The 18,605-nt window shown below is 40.5% G+C and overlaps 1 protein-coding gene across 1 annotated transcript in view; it reads left to right on the top strand.

Annotated features, from left to right (window-relative positions):
* The first annotated feature begins 12,727 nt into the window (after nucleotides 1-12,727).
* LOC308089114 (extracellular matrix organizing protein FRAS1-like) overlaps nucleotides 12,728-18,605 on the top strand; it is a 237,327-nt gene continuing 231,449 nt past the window's right edge. The window contains 2 exon segments of the mRNA XM_080433684.1: nucleotides 12,728-13,219; nucleotides 15,535-15,566. Of these exon segments, the coding sequence (XP_080289810.1) occupies nucleotides 13,144-13,219; nucleotides 15,535-15,566 (108 nt within the window). The 5' untranslated portion in view covers nucleotides 12,728-13,143.

Here is an 18,605-nt window from a genome sequence, read left to right as displayed (position 1 = left end):
AATGTTGTAATAATGTACTGTAGATAGTTTTCCTATTTTTTTTACACAAATCTTCTCTTATGGCGGTCCTTGGCACAAAATAGTTTTAGGTGGGGGTCCACCGCCAAATGTATTTAAATTTGGGGGTCCTTGACCTGGAAAAAGTTGGAGAACCACTCCAATCCTTCCAAGTCGGCCATCCCACCCATGACCCAAAATTGCATTCTAAAACTATATGCCCAGACGCCAGAGGATTAAAGTCATACTGTGTAACAGGAGGTGGGTCTGCTGCCTTCGTCCTCCAACATGGTGGTGCTACTGTGAAATATGTGACCATCTTGTGGGCTTCACTTCACATAATGTCAATGTCCAAATGTAAATCTGTTTGCTGCATGTTTATTAACTGAGTTAAACCTAGTGGCATTTAGACAGACACACCACTTCACATCACTCTTCAGTTTAATTACAGTACAGCAAAACACAACACCACAGCAGTGACCACCAAATAAATAGGCTTTTTGTTATGACAGACAAGCAAATCATCTTTGGTAATGATTATTACTCCTTATTTTACACTGCTTCTGTTTGCTTTCTGCATTGTTTTGAGTTGAGTGAGTGACTATAACATGAACATACAAACAGTAAGATAGCTTGGATACAACTTGAGAGCAGTGGTGGAAGAAGTACTCAAATGTTTTAATTAAAGTAAAAGTATCAATACTGCAATGCAGAAATACTCACAAGTAAAAGTCCAAGTATTCCAAATTTGCTTGAGTAAAATTACATACTGTATGTATTGGCATCAAAATGTACTTAAAGGAGGAGTTCACCCAAAAAATTACTTATTTTCTATCAATTGCACACCCTATGAAGCCTTGAATCCATGGATTCTTTTTTGTTTTTGTCGCATTCCTAAGCTAATAATTTGATTCCCGTCTCCTACCGGCTAATGTATCCGGTAGGAGACACAAAGTAGATTATTTGTGTCTCCTACCGGAAATACACACGGTCATCAAATTATTGTCTTAGGAATGCCACAAAAACAAAAATAAATCCATGAAATCAAGGCTTCATGGGGTGTGTAATTGATAGAAAATAAGTAATTCTTTGGGTGAACTTCTCCTTAAGTACCCAAAGTAAAAGTGCTCATTATGCAGAATGTGTTCAAATAACACTAATTCAATACATGAATTAAAAATTGTCATTTTGAGAAGGGGAGGGGGAGGGGGAGAGGGAGAGAGAGAACGTACAGACATTTGCAGCACAGCGTGTTCAAAGTGTTCAAAATGTATACAAATCTTTAACAGTTCTACAAGCTCACAACGCGTCGCAAGTGAGCTTGTAGATCGGCTATTTTCAAATAGCCAAAGGATAAAGTGGTTAATGCATGTTTTGTAATAATAATCAACATCTACAAAGTAACTAGAAACTAAACGTTTCAAATTATTGTAGTGGAGTAAAAAATACAATATTTGCCTCTGAGATGTAGTGGAGTAGAAGTAAAAGTCGGAAATTGGAAATACTTAAGTAAAGTACAAATACCTCAGAATTGTACTTAAGTACAGTACTTGAGTAAATGTACTTAGTTACTTTCCACCACTGCTTGAGGGTATGGTCAAGTACAGTATATATCAATGTGTGAGACCCGGGTACGGGTACTTAGAAAGAGGAAAGGTATTAATAGTGATAGAACACACCCACCAAACAATCAATAGCACCTTTTGTCATCAGGACGATGGTACACGGTACCGAAGTTGCAAGCTCGGGCTCAGAGATCATTTGTCCCCACATGCTGTAGGACTTTCCCTCTGTTCTGTTCACATGCTGTAGGACTTTCCCTCTGTTCTGTTCACATACTGTAGGACTTTCCCTCTGTTCTGTTCACATGCTGTAGGACTTTCCCTCTGTTCTGTTCACATACTGTAGGACTTTCCCTCTGTTCTGTTCACATACTGTAGGACTTTCCCTCTGTTCTGTTCACATACTGTAGGACTTTCCCTCTGTTCTGTTCACATACTGTAGGACTTTCCCTCTGTTCTGCGCATATGTGACGTCTCTTATGAATCTATCTATCAATCTATACAGTAGATAGTTGATGAAACTAGTTGATCGGCTATCAATGCTATTATTTCACCAGAAGTCTTAAAAACTGCTGGCACAATTACAGGTCCTGGACCTAAATAAAGAATCTTATGTATATATATATATATATTAGTGGATGTATGACATGTTTTTAGCAAACACCCCACTTATAGTGTTGTTTCTTCAGACTCTTCAACCATCGCAGTGAGGTGTGTCACAGCAGGAACCACCACCTGACCTGCAGAAATGGTCATAAAAAAGATTATAATTGCAATCATAAATGTATAACACTATTAGATGCCTGTGGTGGAAGAAGTACTTTTTTTTACTTAAGTAGAAGTAGCAATACCACAATGTAGAAATACTCTGTTCCAAGTAAACGTCCTGGATTCATCATTTTACTTGAGTACAAGGACGTATTTGGCATCAATGCATACTTGAAGTACCAAAAGTAAAAGTACTACACATTATGCAGAATGTCCCATTTCACACCCGTTTTCTCTGTCTGGCGTTTTTTCTAAATCGTTCAAAAATAGCTGATCTACAATTCACATTGCAATGCGTTGTGAGCTTGTAGATCGGCTATTTTGGAATACATTGTGTACCATTCATCCTAAGATATCATAACGTCATAGAAAAGGTAAGAAAACTTTAGTCCAAAATTCTCCTTTAAGGTGTGTTTTGTAGTAATAATCTAAAATCTACAAAGTAAGTTCTAATGTTAAAGTACAGTAGTTGCCTCTGGGGTAGAGGAGAAGTATTGAATGGACATACTCAAGTACAGTAAAAGGGTAACTGGAACGGTGGGCACCAGGTATTTCTGGGCAGCGTCCAGCGGGCTCCATTTTTTTAAACATTTATTTATTTTGTATTTTACATTTTATATTTCACTTTATATTTACAGTTATTTCATGAATGAAATACAAATACATATTTTTTTTTAATTACATTTAAGGCCCAATACTACAATTGCTACAAATTGCTGCAAAACCTGTGATATACGGTCATTTTAGGTCTGATAATGATGTACTGTGCATGTTCAAGTCATATATACAGTACTGTACTTTACATTATATCCAACCATTTTTCAAAGCATACATTTATTCTTAATTTCTTTACATTTAGGAAAAATGAAATACCTGCTGGTGCCCACTGGACCTGTATCAAAGTACCTCAAAATAAGTGCAATACTTAAAGGGATACTTCACTCTCGGGCCGGGGACACATTTAAAAAATATATTAAAAATAAATGAAAAAAGTTATGGAAAATTCATGGCCCCCTCACGCATTAGTAGGACACTCTAATGCGTGAGGGGGCCATGAATTCTCCATAACTTTTTTCATTTATTTTTAATATTTTTTTTAAATGTGTCCCCGGCCCTAAAGTGAAGTATCCCTTTAAGTAAATGTACTGAGTTACTTTCCGCCACTGTAGCTCTTTTGCAGTGTGTTTACCTTGAGGCAGAGCGAGCTGTGCAGCAGGTTTAATCTTGTAGTAGATCAAGCCAGCTGTCGCGAACACCAAGCCAAGCAGCAGACCAGTTGCTCCTACGATTACTTTCATCCTCTCTGACTTAGGCAAGGAGGGGTCTGAGGGGCAACGAAGGCAGGGCAACGAACGCGTTTCAACCTAACAGGTCTTCCTCAGCGTTGTCGCTTATGAAGACCTATTAGGTTGAAGTGCGTCCGTTGCCCTGCCTGGGTGAGGTGAAAAAACAACTATACATATATTTACTGTATATGATTTATATGTTATTATCTTAACGCGCTTCTTGAATATTCAGTTAATCAAAAAGGTAATTGAATAATCACAAACAAAATAATTGTAGGCCTGCATTCTGCACACATCCTCATGTGCGTCATAAGCTCTTACCCCAGGGTTGAAACATTGGCTCAGTGAGGGTGGGGTGCTCCACCATACAGGTGATCGTCTCTCCTGATGTCAGAGTGTACTCCAGGAAGGAATGGAACTGATAATGCAAATCTCCACTGGTCAACAACACCGCAGATGAACTGAGACCCGAAGTGATCTCCCGGCCGTCTCTCAGACATGTGATTAGGATTTGTTTGGGGTAAAAGTTGTACGCACTGCACACAAGCATGGATGGATGTTTGCCACTGGCCAGCTTCACTGATTTCACTGTGATGTTGGGTTTAGCCCTTAGTTCACCTGGAATATATATGATATCAATACATCAACATAACTATGAGCTTTTGTGTCTAAAGATGGTGTGATATTGTTTGTTAAGATTACGGTTAAATAGCTCTATATACTGTGCTATAAGGGTGTCTGTTCAGTAACATGAGTCTCCCTGCTCTTTAGTAAATAGTAAATTGTTGCATTTTGTTGTTTGTGTTTATTAAGGAGCCTAATGGCAGAGGGTATGTAGGCTACCGTGCATGTTCAAATTATGTATACTTTATTTCCAACCATTTCCCACAGCATACATCATTTATTATTATTATTTTTTACGTTTCGGGGGAAATAATTACATTTGGTTTAGGTGCCCACTCAACCTCTATCCATAGAATACAGGTTCATTATACAGAGATGTGTAATTATCATTTGGCAATAAGAAGCATTTTGTTCATATTATATCATATAGCATGTTGTGTTCTCACCCCAAAACCTCGTCTGAGGCTCCTGCAGGGCCTCGTGCTCCACAGTACAGGCATAGATGTCTCCATTGTGAGGAATGATGCGCAGGGTGGAGATATGGCGGAAGGTTCCGTCAGGATTAACCAGGTATCGGACAATAGAATCTTCTGCAGGGACTTCTACATCGTTCCTGGTCCACTTTACTTTGATGGAAGGAGGGAAAAAGTGGTTGACAAAGCAGATGAGCGAGTTCTCCACCTCCTCCATCCCTTCATCTTTGGAGTAGATCAGTTTCAGGGGCCTCTAAATGAACAAATCGTTCATTTTTATAGTTGTTATGAAAGAAGCAGTGTCTCTTGTAACAGTGTTGATTAAAAAATGACACTTACCTCTGACCTTTCTTAAGACTTCTACGCATTGTTTCCACGTCACTAATAATCTGTATTTGCACTCTCCTCTTGCACTCTCCTCTTGCAAATGCAAAGTCATAATGCCAGGTGAACTGGTGATCAGATGGGATCCGGTGATTCCACACTATCGTTTCTTTCTGGTAGTCAACATAACATACTTCCTCATCATCCAGAGTCCCTTCAATTCTAGAATCACTGGAGTCAAAGCACCCAAAGCTTAAGCCTGCCACATGAGTGCCTGAAACAGAATCATTTTGAATAAATCGAGGTGAATTATTTTGTTGATTGATTTGAACTGCTTTGAAATCGGAAATAAACTGAATACTTACTTGCATGGGAACATGTGCAAGCAGCTCCAGATAAAAGTAGTATCATTTGCAAATGCATGATATCAACACTCTTGTTAATATTCACTGCACTATTCATTAACCTGTCGTACACTGGAGTGAGGCTTTGGAATGGAGGAAGCTTTGGTTATGGTTTAGGGTGAGGCTGTCAAACTCAAATTGTTTAGTTCTTTGTCGGAGCATGTGACATCAGTACTTACATGTTCCGCTATTACAGTTTCCTCGAGTAAAGATTATACAGTATGCAGGACTATCCAATCCAATCCACTTTATTTTATATTCTATATAAAAACACAGGGTTACCAAATTGCTGCACACAATCATGAAATACATATTATAAGCTAAGGACAGAAAACTATAAAACACAACAAAACTGTAAAGATACGCATATGGGCATAGAGTACGTTAATTACGTATATGCCCTTATATGAGCATACTGTAAGAGATCTATGTATGTGTGTCTGTCTGTCTGTCTGTCTGTCTGTCTGTCTGTCTGTCTGTCTGTCTGTCTGTCTGTCTGTCTGCCGCTCTGTCTGTCTGTCTGTCTGTCTGTCTGTCTGTCTGTCTGTCTGTCTGTCTGTCTGTCTGTCTGTCTGTGTCCCTTTTATCCCATGTATGGATGGAGATCCCTGATGCCATGATGAGGTGGACAAATAACTCAACCCCAGTACTTGAGTAAGAGTACAGATACTCCTGGTCAAATTTACTTTAAATATACTATTCAAAAGTACATGCTTTGAAAAATGCTTAAAGTACAAGTAAAAGTAAAAGTTCATGCTTTGAAAAAATACTTAAGGTACAAGTAAAAGTAAAATAAGCACATTTCTTAATTTTTGCTGTAATGTTTTCACAATGAATGTATAGGACCTTGTAACTCTTGTTTCAGATAAGTAACTCTCTGAAACCACCTGCACTGCAGAAACACCTATAAAAAACGAAAATAGAAATGACTGAGGAACCAGAACTCAATACTTTTACTCCTACACACCCATACAAGATGTAACGAAGAGTCGAGCGGAGGGGGAAGCCAGGAAAAAACGGCTAGTGTGAGAGCAGAAGTGTGGCTTATTGCATTTTAGGGAAGAAAAAAGAAACAGCCAACCTAAAAGTACTCAGTACTTTACAGCCTTCCTAGAAGGCACTGCAAGAAGTTGTTCGGGTACAAACAGGTACTCTGACTGTTCTGATTGTGCCTCGTTCCCAAATGGGCATCATCGGCCTAGTAATTGAAATGCACCATTGCTAATATGCTACTTAATACTAGTTTGCTGTTTGACACACATTCCACTAATGGAGTGATCCAGTGAATGATTATACTAAAATGGCATAATATTATAAATGAACACCAGATGGCAGCGTTGATATACAATAGCTGTTTCCCCCCATGTTTCTGGACCAATGGACTTCCACAGCAGTGGAATCAATACATTTGTTTTCCTCCCAGCACTGAGGAGTTCTCATCCATACTGGACCGGTGGCCCTATAAACACTGAAACTTGCTTCTGTTGGTGTCTTCATCACAGTACACTATTCGTATCCTATATTAAAGGGATAGTTCACCCCTAAAATGACTTTTTTTCCCCTATCGATTAGTCACCCCATGGAGTCTTGAATTCATGGATTTTTTTCCCCCATGAATTCAAGTCTCCATGGGGTGACAAAAAGTCATTTTGGGGGTGAACTATCCCTTTAAACTTGGCTTAAGGGAGGACTGGCCGGCTGGCTGGCGGGCAGGCGGGGGAACCTCTGACATCACTCTGACTACCATAAACAACAACCTCATACGCCCAAATATAGGCCACGTCACACTGACTCAGACATAACCGTAAACAAACCATATATGCCCATATATAGGCATAATGTAGATCCGGTTGTCCATAATATGGTCATGTGCATAATGTAGGAGCGACTGACTTCAAACTCGGCTCACGCATTGGCAAGGAGGATATGTCCATATATGGGCATGCCAATATACAGGGTATGGGCATATACTAATGACAACAGGGATCGTAATATATGGGCATGAAAGGGAAACAGGTAGACAGACAGATACAGAGATATCCATATATGGTCACAAAAGTGACACAGACAGACAGGTACAACGGGTACTCTGCACTATGACTCGGACATATCGGTCGGATCGGTGGTGCTTGTAGATCTGCTATTTTCACTACTTACTCCTGTGATGAAGAAAGGTATTCATCTACGAAAAACATACAAATGTGAAACTCGGAGATACGAGTTCTCTGCCCGGCAACAGCGATGTCTACTTTGCTCAGGGGGGAAAAATTGCTGCAGGCAGTACTACTTGAATGTCAACCGGTAGCTGTGGTACCAGACCACAGGATCTGAATGTATCAATAGAAGAGCAGGGAGACCAAATACAACCAACGCAGTTGTGTTAGTTGTATTGTATTAACATAATCTACCATACAGATTGATCAACATAGCATTGTATTTATTCACTAAAGAAAAGTTACATAGTGTGGCTTTAATTAGCATGGGTGCAGTGAAAAGTTAGGAAGGTTTCCAACAAGGAGCCTGTAAGACCTTTATATACATTTTAGGCCTAAAGATACATTTGGAGAGCCGTGTAATTGTTGTCATTTTGTCATTCATAACGATGTAATGTTGAGCATGTTGCTATTTGCACTAGTATGAGGTCACAACATAAATTAACGGTGTGTTTAGAGAGGCTTAAAATAGGCCGTTATATTTCATTGTCTGCTCAACCACAAGTAGGCCAGAGCATAAGAGCAGGATCAGGGCACCACTGTTATAGTTCAACACACACAATACTGACTGCTATTGCTATGTGCACTACGTTGTAGGCTATATTTGTTACCAGAAATCTACTCTGTTACCGGACCAGAGAACTCCTCTGTCAGATTGGCGCCACTTTTAAAATATCTTCTCCTGACCAGTGGTGTAAAGTAACTAAGTACATTTGTGTAATAAGTAGATATTGGTACAATACATACACTAAGTACATGTACTCAAGCACTGTACTTACGTACAATTTTGACAGATGTTTTTTACTTTTACTTCTACTCCATTACATCTCAGATGCAAATATAGTACTTTTACTCCACTACAATTATTGGACAACTTTAGTTACTAGTTACTTTGTAGATTTTTAATATTATTACAAAACATACATTAACCACTTCAGCCCTATATAGACCTCGGCTATTTGAAAATAGATCTACAAGCTCACAACGCGTTGCGACACGTTGTGAGCTTGTAGATCATCTATTTTCAAATGATTTTATACATTTTATACAAAACATGAAATGGAAGATTTCTGCATAATGAGTACTTCTACTTTTGGTACTTTAAGTACACTTTGATGCCAATACTTTTGTACTTTTACTCAAGTAAATTCTGAATAGACTTGCACTTGTAACAGAGTATTTCTGCATTGTACTATATTGATACTTTTACTTAAGTAAAAAAAAAATCACACCCTGTGTGAAGTGGGCGGTGTCTTGCTAGCTAATCACAATACTGAATGGAGTCAACCAATCATGTACAAAAAATAAATACATTTATTGAAACACTCTTTATGATGGACGAAACCATAACTTGAAAAAAACAAATTTATGTTTTTTTTTCAAGTTATGGTTTCTTATATAGGGCTATGCACATGTGTCATGTGACACTGGCCAATCACAGTCCTGAATAGACTGTGATTGGCCAATCACGGTGCAGGGTTAGGCGGGGTACTTTTTGGCCAATCACAGCGCAGGATAATTGTACAAATTTCCAAACCTCACTTATAGCAAAAATGTAGTACTTCTTCCATCACTGCTCCTGACTTACTCCTGTCATGAATGCAACCTGAGACCAGGAGAACCAGTGATTTTCAGCATCTTGGACCAGAGGTGCGTTTAACATTTTATGAAGTAGGCAGCCAGTGAAAGTAACTAAGTACATGTACTCAAGTACTGTACTTTTTTTTCTTTTTTACTGTACAATTTTGAGGTTTTACTTTACTGGAGTATTTTCAATTTTCAGTGTTTTTACTTCTACTCCACTACATCTCAGATTACAATTATTTGAAAACATTAGTTACTTTGTAGATTTTATATCATTATTACAATTACATTAACCACTTTCAAAATATGTTTTAATATACATTTTAAACTTGTAAAATGGGACATTCTGCATAATAAGTACTTTCTACTTTTTGTACTTAAAGTTTTTAACTTTTAATTGTAACAAGGTATTTCTATATTGCAGTATTGATACTTTATTTGAGTTTTACCTTTAGCAGAACAAATAATAAAACAAATACACAAATAAGCATGTAATAAAATGTATATTCAAAGAAAATCAGAGTAAGAAAATTCAGTATTGATACTTTTACTGAAGTAAAAAATGTGAGTACTTTTCCACCACTGGCAGCCAGTAATATTCACCCAGTGTTTCCCTCCAACACTGAAGGTCAGGCCAGGTGAGTCACACGTTGCTTATTTGCTTAGCCTTGAGCAAAGTAGGAACATTTGTTTATTAATTTCTTGATAAAGGATTGTATTACTATAATTAGCCTAATAAGGATCCTAACAATCCTCACAACTCGGTTCGGTCGGTGTCTGCTCTGTCAACGAGTGTGTGAAATCAGTTTGACATGCAGACCTGTTTAATATGCCTGTGTGTGTGTGTGTGTGTGTGTGTGTGTGTGTGTGTGTGTGTGTGTGTGTGTGTGTGTGTGTGTGTGTGAGAGTGTGTGTCACGCGTGCAAGCGCTTCAGTGACGACTGACGCCCAGACTACACCACGAGGCGACACATGCATGAACAACTAAACAACTGAACCGACTGTATGTATTGGTTGGCTGTTGATATTATATGATTTCATACTATTCTCTCATGACACATAGGCCTAATTTGTGAAGTTGGGTTCAGCTTGTATGAACCATTGTGCCAACTTGTGCGGCGAACCAGGCAAAGAGGCCTATAATAGCGAAGCGGCCTACAGGCATATAAATTGAGCTTTGCTTTACTCACTGCCACTGGTAGCGGTATGCTATTGTCTGTGCTTGTCGCCTACTTACTAGACTCATGTGTCGTTATCTAGTAGCCTACCTACGTGGAGGTGACTGATATCTATCTTTCTTTTATACACAACCCTCCCTCCCTCTCTCTCTCTCTCTCTCTCTCTCTCTCTCTCTCTGTCCCTCCCTCTCTCTCTCTCTCTCTCTCCCTCCCTCCTTCTCTCTCCCACTATCTCCCCTGTCTCTCTCTCTCTCTCTCTCTCTCTCTCTGACAGAGTCTCATGCTCTCTACGCATCCTAGGCATGGTGGAGAGAGGGTGGCGTGGTGGCGTGCAGGCAGTGTGTGCCATGACCCATGATTGAAGGGCAGTTGATGTGTGTTACCAGCGGTCCTGTCCTAATGTCCTACATGTCCCCTGGGCACCCTGCAGTGCCACAGGAGGGCTGCTCTGACTGTAGACAAGGTACTGACATTGAACACACATGCACTTAGGAGATGCCTCTCTGAAAAAAGAAAATCAAGCGAGCCTATTGAACAGGGATGCTAGCCTAGGGTTCATGTGGTGCTGGGGTTTAAACAGCCATAACTCCAGTTCCCAGCATGTTACGGGCTCCAAACTTGGTCGGTGGTCCCACAGACTTCCAATTTCATCCAAAATGACCACTTCCGGTTTTTCTTTCCTACTTCCAGTTTGTCAAATTGCCTTGAAACTTCACCTATCAAACAGCCATCACTCTACCTCCCAAACCAAGGTCGCACAGGTATGACAGTGGACCGGGGTGTGCTGCACGTGCATCACTGCCCGACAGCATTGTTATAGCAGTGTTTACCACTTCAAATGGCCATTCAGTGACCAATGCTCTTATCAGTGCAACATAGGACTCTAGTAAGTGTGTGTGTGTGTGTGTGTGTGTGTGTGTGTGTGTGTGTGTGTGTGTGTGTGTGTGTGTGTGTGTGTGTGTGTGTGTGTGTGTGTATATATATATATATATATATATATATGTAAATTTGAATACAGTAGATTATTCTTTAAGAAAATGAACATTCCCTAAAAAATCCTATAGAGAGGGAGAGAGGCCCAATTCACTCAAGTGCTCAGTTCTCCAGCTATCCTATAAGATGTTCAAACAAATCATATATTGGATACATTCTTAAGATAATAATCTTATAAGAAAAAAATCCAATAGGATTTGTTCCTAAATCTTATAGGATAGCTGGAGTGAGCACTTGAGTGAATTGCCCCCCCCCCTCTCTCTCTCTCTCTCTCTCTCTCTGTGTGTGTGAGTAGGCTACTGTGCACTTGAGAGAACTGGTCCTATGTTTTTTGGGGAAAACTGGGAACTCTTTTGGGGGTTACAGTGCAGTGCACTATTATTGGGGAGAACTGGGCACAGTCCTTGTTTAATATATATTTTGTATATTACTCCGCCACACCAACATTTCACCTCTCATACACATGAGTCTGGGACAAATCAAGTCTCATATAACGTTCCTCTTGCCGCGTCGGGTCCATAGGAATGCGTTGCAACTTGTGGGCACCTTTTCAAAGGCAACCTTTTCTTGACTGATCCCTCTTTTTGGCAGAGGACAAAGGAACTGACTAGGGATCAGGTTGCTGCTCTCACGTGACACTGAGGAATCTCAGCCCGCCCCCCCCCCCCCCCCACACACACACACACACACACACCCACACCATACCACCCATGTCCAGCAATCTGCCTGTCAATGAAACTACATTTAATCATAATAATAATAATAATAATAATTATGATTAGCTTATTATTATTGGGAAATGCACTTTTACACTTTCATTTTTTTTGCAGGAGCGATTTAAAGTGGATTACTATTACCGTGCACATTTACTAGCCTACTCATAATATATAAATCATATAAAATAAAATAAAAGTGTACATCATTCATTCCACTTCCATCGCGCTTTGCAAAGTGCACTGTGGGGGGGCGTCCTGTGGGGGGCGTCCTCCTGCCCCGTCCCGTCCCGTCCCGGCTGCTGCTAAAACAAGTCACTTCATTCAAACATTGCCTCCTGATCGCACACACACACACACACACACACACACACACACACACACACACACACACACACACACACACACACACACACACACACACACACACACACACACACACACACACACACACCACCAGAGCAAACTGTGTGCTGAGCTGCTGGACGGATCACAACAGTTCATTTTAAAGCGTCATAATTACACGCTTCCCAGGGACGATCGTGTTTTTTTTTTTTGGTCGTCATGGTTTAAGGGGGGCGGGGGGGGGGACACCACACCACCAAACACCTGCAAGAAGTTTCTCTGGAGAGGAAGGAGACCCCCGCATTCCTTCAGATCAGATCAGACCCCAACGCATCGCGAAACGCACTGGAATCCGACCCAGAGAGAGAGAGAGAGACGCGGTGCCCCCGATCACAGCCTTTACCTGCTCTTTGGACGCGCGATCTACCTATGAGCTATAGATTGTTCTATTAATGTGTACGTAGTGCGTGGCAAACATTCTTTCCCCGCAAGAAGAAGAAGTGTAGTTTCTGGTGTGTTTGTTTTCTGTGACACATCATGGAGAATCAGAATAATGCGATCATCATCTGAGAACTGCTTTGATTTGAACTAGAGAGAGAGAGAGAGAGAGAGAGAGAGACGCCGCTCTTCACTCTCTGCTGGATTAAATTCCTTGTTTCTTTTCCTCCGAGTCATCGCGATGGCTTTATCATTATTATGGTGGATGTGTGTGTGCGCTGCCGGCGCAGTGCTCACCATCCCTCAAGGAATACATGGTGAGTGAGTGTGTAATAATAGTTCTTCTGCCCCGGCATGCTATTAATATCATTGTTTTACTTGTTGTGATAATAATGTAGGATGTTTCTCTCTCACCGCCAGAGAACTGGAGTCAGTGCTCTGAAAAGGAGAGAGCAGAGAAATTGTCTTGAGAAGTGAATTTGTGTCAAAACATTTTGGGGTTCCCCTAACTTATTAATGCCTATGAATTTCTTAGAAATGCATCGAGACATTAATAACTTTAGGGTTCTGTAACCCCCTAAACTCAGTGGTTTTCAACCCTTTTTCATGCCAAGGACACCTACATTGATATATATATTTGGCTGCGGACCCCCATCTGAAAATGTTTTGTTCCAGGGACCCCCCCAGAAGCAAAGATTTGAGTTAAAAATGTTCGCTTTAAAAGATATATATATTCAAAGAAATGCACACATTTTCAAGATTTTTCAAAAATAGCAGATCTACAAGCTTGTATATCTGCTATTTTTTAATAGCCAAAGTTAAGTGGTCAAAATGAATGTGACGCTATATTAACTGATTTTGCTGGGACCCCCATGGTATCCCCCCAAGGACCACTGGTTGTCCCCGGACCACTGGTTGAGAACCACTGCCCTAACTTATTAATGCCTATGAAATGAATAAGAAATGCATATAGGCATTAATATGTTTGGGGTTCTGTAACACCTAACTTATTAATGCCTACGAAATTAATAAGAAATGCATAGACATTAATATGTTTGGGGTTCTGTAACACCTAACTTATTAATGCCTATGCATTTCTTAGACATGCATCCAGGCATTATTGGGTAGGAATGAAGTTCGTGTGTCTGCCTGAGCTGACAGCTAGGCATGGAATATACAATTCAGTTTATGTCATTATGGAGAATAAAGCCTAATTTTAGAATGTGAATATTCCCAATACATGGTTGCATTTCTGCTTAGGCATTAATAAGTTGGGTAGGAATTAAGTTTGTCTGCCTGACCTGACAGCTATAGGCTTGGACTATAACATTCAGTTTATCCCATATGGATTTTATCTAACATTGCAAAATACTTAAACCCATATTCAGCACTCTGAACAAAACTATAGTTTGTCACCATGTAATACTTGGCATATTTGAACTTGTTAGACCTTATTATGGCTTTAAAATGAGGTGACATAATGATTTTATGTTGACAAGTGCATCAGTTTGTTTCCAAACAAACGTGATGCAAAACCTCAAAGGTAGGCTACAGTAGCCTACAGGAATGTAGAAGCATTACTGTAACCACAAACCACCCATTCCTAAATTAACTTACTTTGCCATGTACTAGATATAAGCTTATAGCATAAGAAGTTACCTTTCTATTCTACACTATTAGCATATTATGGGTTTTTATGAAACCAGGAACATTTTGATTATTATTTTAATTCAATAATATCAGCCCTACTTAAAACAGTTGTATAAATAGACCACCCCTTTGGCCAGATATACAATATATAGTGTAACTGTAGTCTACTCCCGTTTGGGCTTTCAATCTGGTACGTAATCTGTTTACGTCTTCTGATACTTTCCCTGTTGACATATCAGATATCCTTTAAGAGCACAGACCTGGGGCTAACTGAGCCTTGTTTCTAGAAAATCCCAGTTTGTTTTCTTAACACTTAGCCTGCACGTACTGCAGATTTAACTCAGAGAGTGTCCATTTGGGTCCATTTGGTTCCATCTGTAATGCTCTCTAGAGTTAAAATAACACTGCAGACTTTACTGTGTAGAGTGGAGTTAATCATTGGTGCTCGGTTTCAATTTAAAACAAATTTTATGATCACTTGTAGTTAGGAGGACCTAAGATATAAGTAACATATTAAAAAATTCCTATATCAGATTCGTTCTGTTTGACCCTGTCAGAGCATGTCCGTGTGACAAACTTAAGTGCCCCGACAGTCGGCGACAAACTCTGATTTAAACCGCCATAGTTTTCACAGTTTCTTCTTCGCGGGCACAATAAAATATACAGTCATTTATCTTGTCTTGCACGGTGACATATTGGCAACTCCCGGGGTTTCAGTGCATGAGGACACGTGCGTTCGGTCTACAAGGGCAACAGAAAAGGATGATTGATTTCTTGTTGGTTTTATTCCCCCCCTCAAGGATGTTATCGAGCTTGACCCCGGCGTTGTCTGGGAAACAGAATGAAAGAAAACTGGTTCAGACGGCAACAGATCAGTACAAATAATCTGAGATGATGTCTGCACTTGATCATAACACTGTTTCTCTCCTCCCCCCCCGCCCCCATTCCCTCCCCCCCCCCCCCCATTCCTCTCATCTCCCAGGAGCCTGCCTGTACCAGGGGAGCACGTATGCGGTAGGTACCCCCACCGCCTCCCATCTGCCAATTTCTAATGTCACCTGTTAAAGCTGCAATCCGTCATTTGTTTTTTTACGCTCTAAAAAATATTACTTACCACCCAGGGATTTGAACCCCCGGGTCTCCTGCACAAGAGACCAAAAATATCTACCACTCAGCCAATAGCAGTAGGCAATTGAAATTGGCCCCCTATGATTGCCCTTATGAGCTTCAGGCAGTACTACGTGTCTAACAGTAAGATATCCTACCCGACACCAGGGTCTAAAGGAGACCACCTCCAACCACTGCTACATTTACTAGTTAATATTGTGTTAAACTCTTCCATACATAATCGGTAATTCATAAAAGAAAAAAAGTTCCGGATTGCAGCTTTAAAGTTTTAACACCGGATCACAACCCCAGTTCTGTGCCAGCCGAACGAATTATGATATAGCTGTCCATTTTGCAAAGCCTCGTGGGTATTATTCGCTCATGTATTATTCACAGGGGAGAGAGCATTATCAAAGTGGCGCGTCTGTACTCCGTTAGGTCTGAGGGCCTAAGTTATGCACCGCCGTAAGGCGGCGGGAATAGCCGATCCACAAGCTCACCAAGTGTCGCCGACGCGGCGCGCCGTGAGCTTGTCGGTCGGCTGTTTCCGCCGGCGCGACACCGCCGTGCGACGAAGTAGAGATCAGGCTTAAGGCGCTGGTACAGGTGCGGGGTTTGTTTCACGTTCCGCCGTCGGACTCGGACGCATCTGAGAAGATAGATGTGTCTCATCAATAATGCATGGGGAGCCGTGCTGACTTTGTGAATGATAATGGAGTTGAGAGAAGGTGACGATAGAGGGACTGGTCCCCATAGTGCCACTACAGAGACCTGTGTATCCTGGTAGTGTTGTTGACTCCCAGCCTCTCTGCCAGAGGGAAGGTTGTTGCATTTTAGACTCTTATTCAACTCTTCCACAATCCTTGAATGCTACAGAGAAGTATGTCGAGTCTGATGATGACCCTATTGTTTAACAATGGACCTTTTATGATCCTTTTCACTGTTTATTGTTTGTGCTTTTATGCTGCTGTTTGGATTGGGTTGCTATCGGTCGAACAACATTTTGCTGTGTTTTCAATGCAATGACTTTAAACATCTATTTATATATCCATCTGTCTATCTGTCTAACTGTGCCTTGTAAAAGTTGCGACAGGAAGCTGTCATCTGTTTGTCATTTCCGTTCACAAAAACACATTCTCAAATACATTTTTGCCAAGTAGTAAGCTAGATATACTTCGAGTAATTTGATTTATATATGTATTATTTACACTACTGCAAAGACGAAAGGGAAGTTGGGGGTAGGCACTTTATTTTTGAGCGCCTCTGATGTTTGGAAAAATTGTGTTTTTTTAACCACTCTCAACCCTGGCATCCCTACTTTGGGCATGTAAGGGGGGTGTCATGACTCCAAATCCACAATTTGATTTGACTTTTGTTTTGAAGGTCAGGAAGGATTCAATTCAGTTTTCGATAATCTTTCTTACATCATCACACTGAAAAGTTATTCAATAATTTCTTTCACCTCCAGACTGCCAACTAATAGCCAGAACAGCTCAAACAGCAGCAAAGTGCTTCTGTTGGCCTGAAAAAGAGAACACTACCGTTGTAAAAGTGCTCTTCTGCCATGGAGTGGCTTTTCTTTTACGTAACTGCAGTGTGCACTTGTCACATCAAACAGCAGGTGTCATTCAAACTACTGATGGCCATTTGAGTTTCGATTTTTAAAGTCACAGACTCGATGCGATTGGATTTCTGTTCATTTTGATTGATGATTGACTTTTTCGATTTCGATCGATTTTTGTGACTCAAAATGAAAATAATTAGCAGACCTGCAAGCTCACAACGTGTCACGATGCGATGCGTTGTGAGCTTATAGATCGGCTATCGTTTCCAAAAATGTGGAAGGTTTTCAAAAGGTTTTGAAAATAGGGATTAAGTGGATAAAAGGTAGCCTTATACCTGCTCTTGGAAAAAAAAAACATATTTTCTGCCGGGTATTGGCCAGGATCCAGAATCACCACTTTAGGACGCGCTTTACTTTCACAATCTGAAGAGATCTAATCGATGTCGTTTCAATGTACATTATCTACCCATGCGATGTTTCCAACATCCTGTTTGGCTCCAGGCTGTGGTAGACAAGATGTAGCCTACTTCCTTGGCACACGAAGCGACGCTTGTACGCCAGTGATATTTGAAACTGTTACCAGCTTTGGCAGACTGAATTGCTATTTCTGAATTGCTATTTTCTTCTTCATACCTTGTATGCCGGCTGCGTGGCTGTAACAACTTAATGGGGAAATGCAAAGTGACGGCTTTTTAAGTCGTGTTTTTTCTTTTGAAAACCCCACTTTTGTCTCCGGGAACATGTGGTAATGTCTCTTAAATGCCTTAAAGGTGCCTCTCAGGGGTGTAGTTAGTCGCCATGCCCAGGCACATACAGGCACACACACTCTAAATGGCAAATAATAACAAATTCCTGCTTCTGCGCTGCCGTGTTATCAGCGTAATTACAGTAGTATGGCTAAGTGTGGCATCGCCCCCCCCCCCCCATCCCCCTTGTACCCGCCTCCCCTTTCCCATCATACACCACTGCCAGGAAACATACAGTGGTGGAGGAATTACACAGATGTATTTAACCCATGAAGACTTTGATATATCCCCCATCTAAAAGATGTTTGTGCCAGGGAAACGACATTGATCAGATCTCTGTGTTAAATTTTTTTTTTTTTTTTTGAATAGCCAACGCTAAAATCTGAAATGACACAGATTCTTTCCCGGTTTTAATGGGTTCAGCTAAAGTAGCCAGACCACAATATAACAATACTCTGTTACAAGTAAAAGACCTGCATTCAAAGGGCTTTACGTGCTTAATGCATTGCTTTGTATTAATAATCTAAATAGGCAAAGTACAATATTTGCCTCTGAGATGTAGTGGAGTAAATGTATAAAGAAACACTCAAGTGAAGTAAAGTAGTGCGGTACCTCAGAAAGTACAGTACTTGATGT

Source organism: Gymnoscopelus braueri, assembly GCF_963280865.1.
Source record: "Gymnoscopelus braueri genome assembly, chromosome: 7".
In the NCBI taxonomy this organism is placed as follows: domain Eukaryota; kingdom Metazoa; phylum Chordata; class Actinopteri; order Myctophiformes; family Myctophidae; genus Gymnoscopelus; species Gymnoscopelus braueri.
This window is presented reverse-complemented; position numbering and strand designations above follow the sequence as displayed.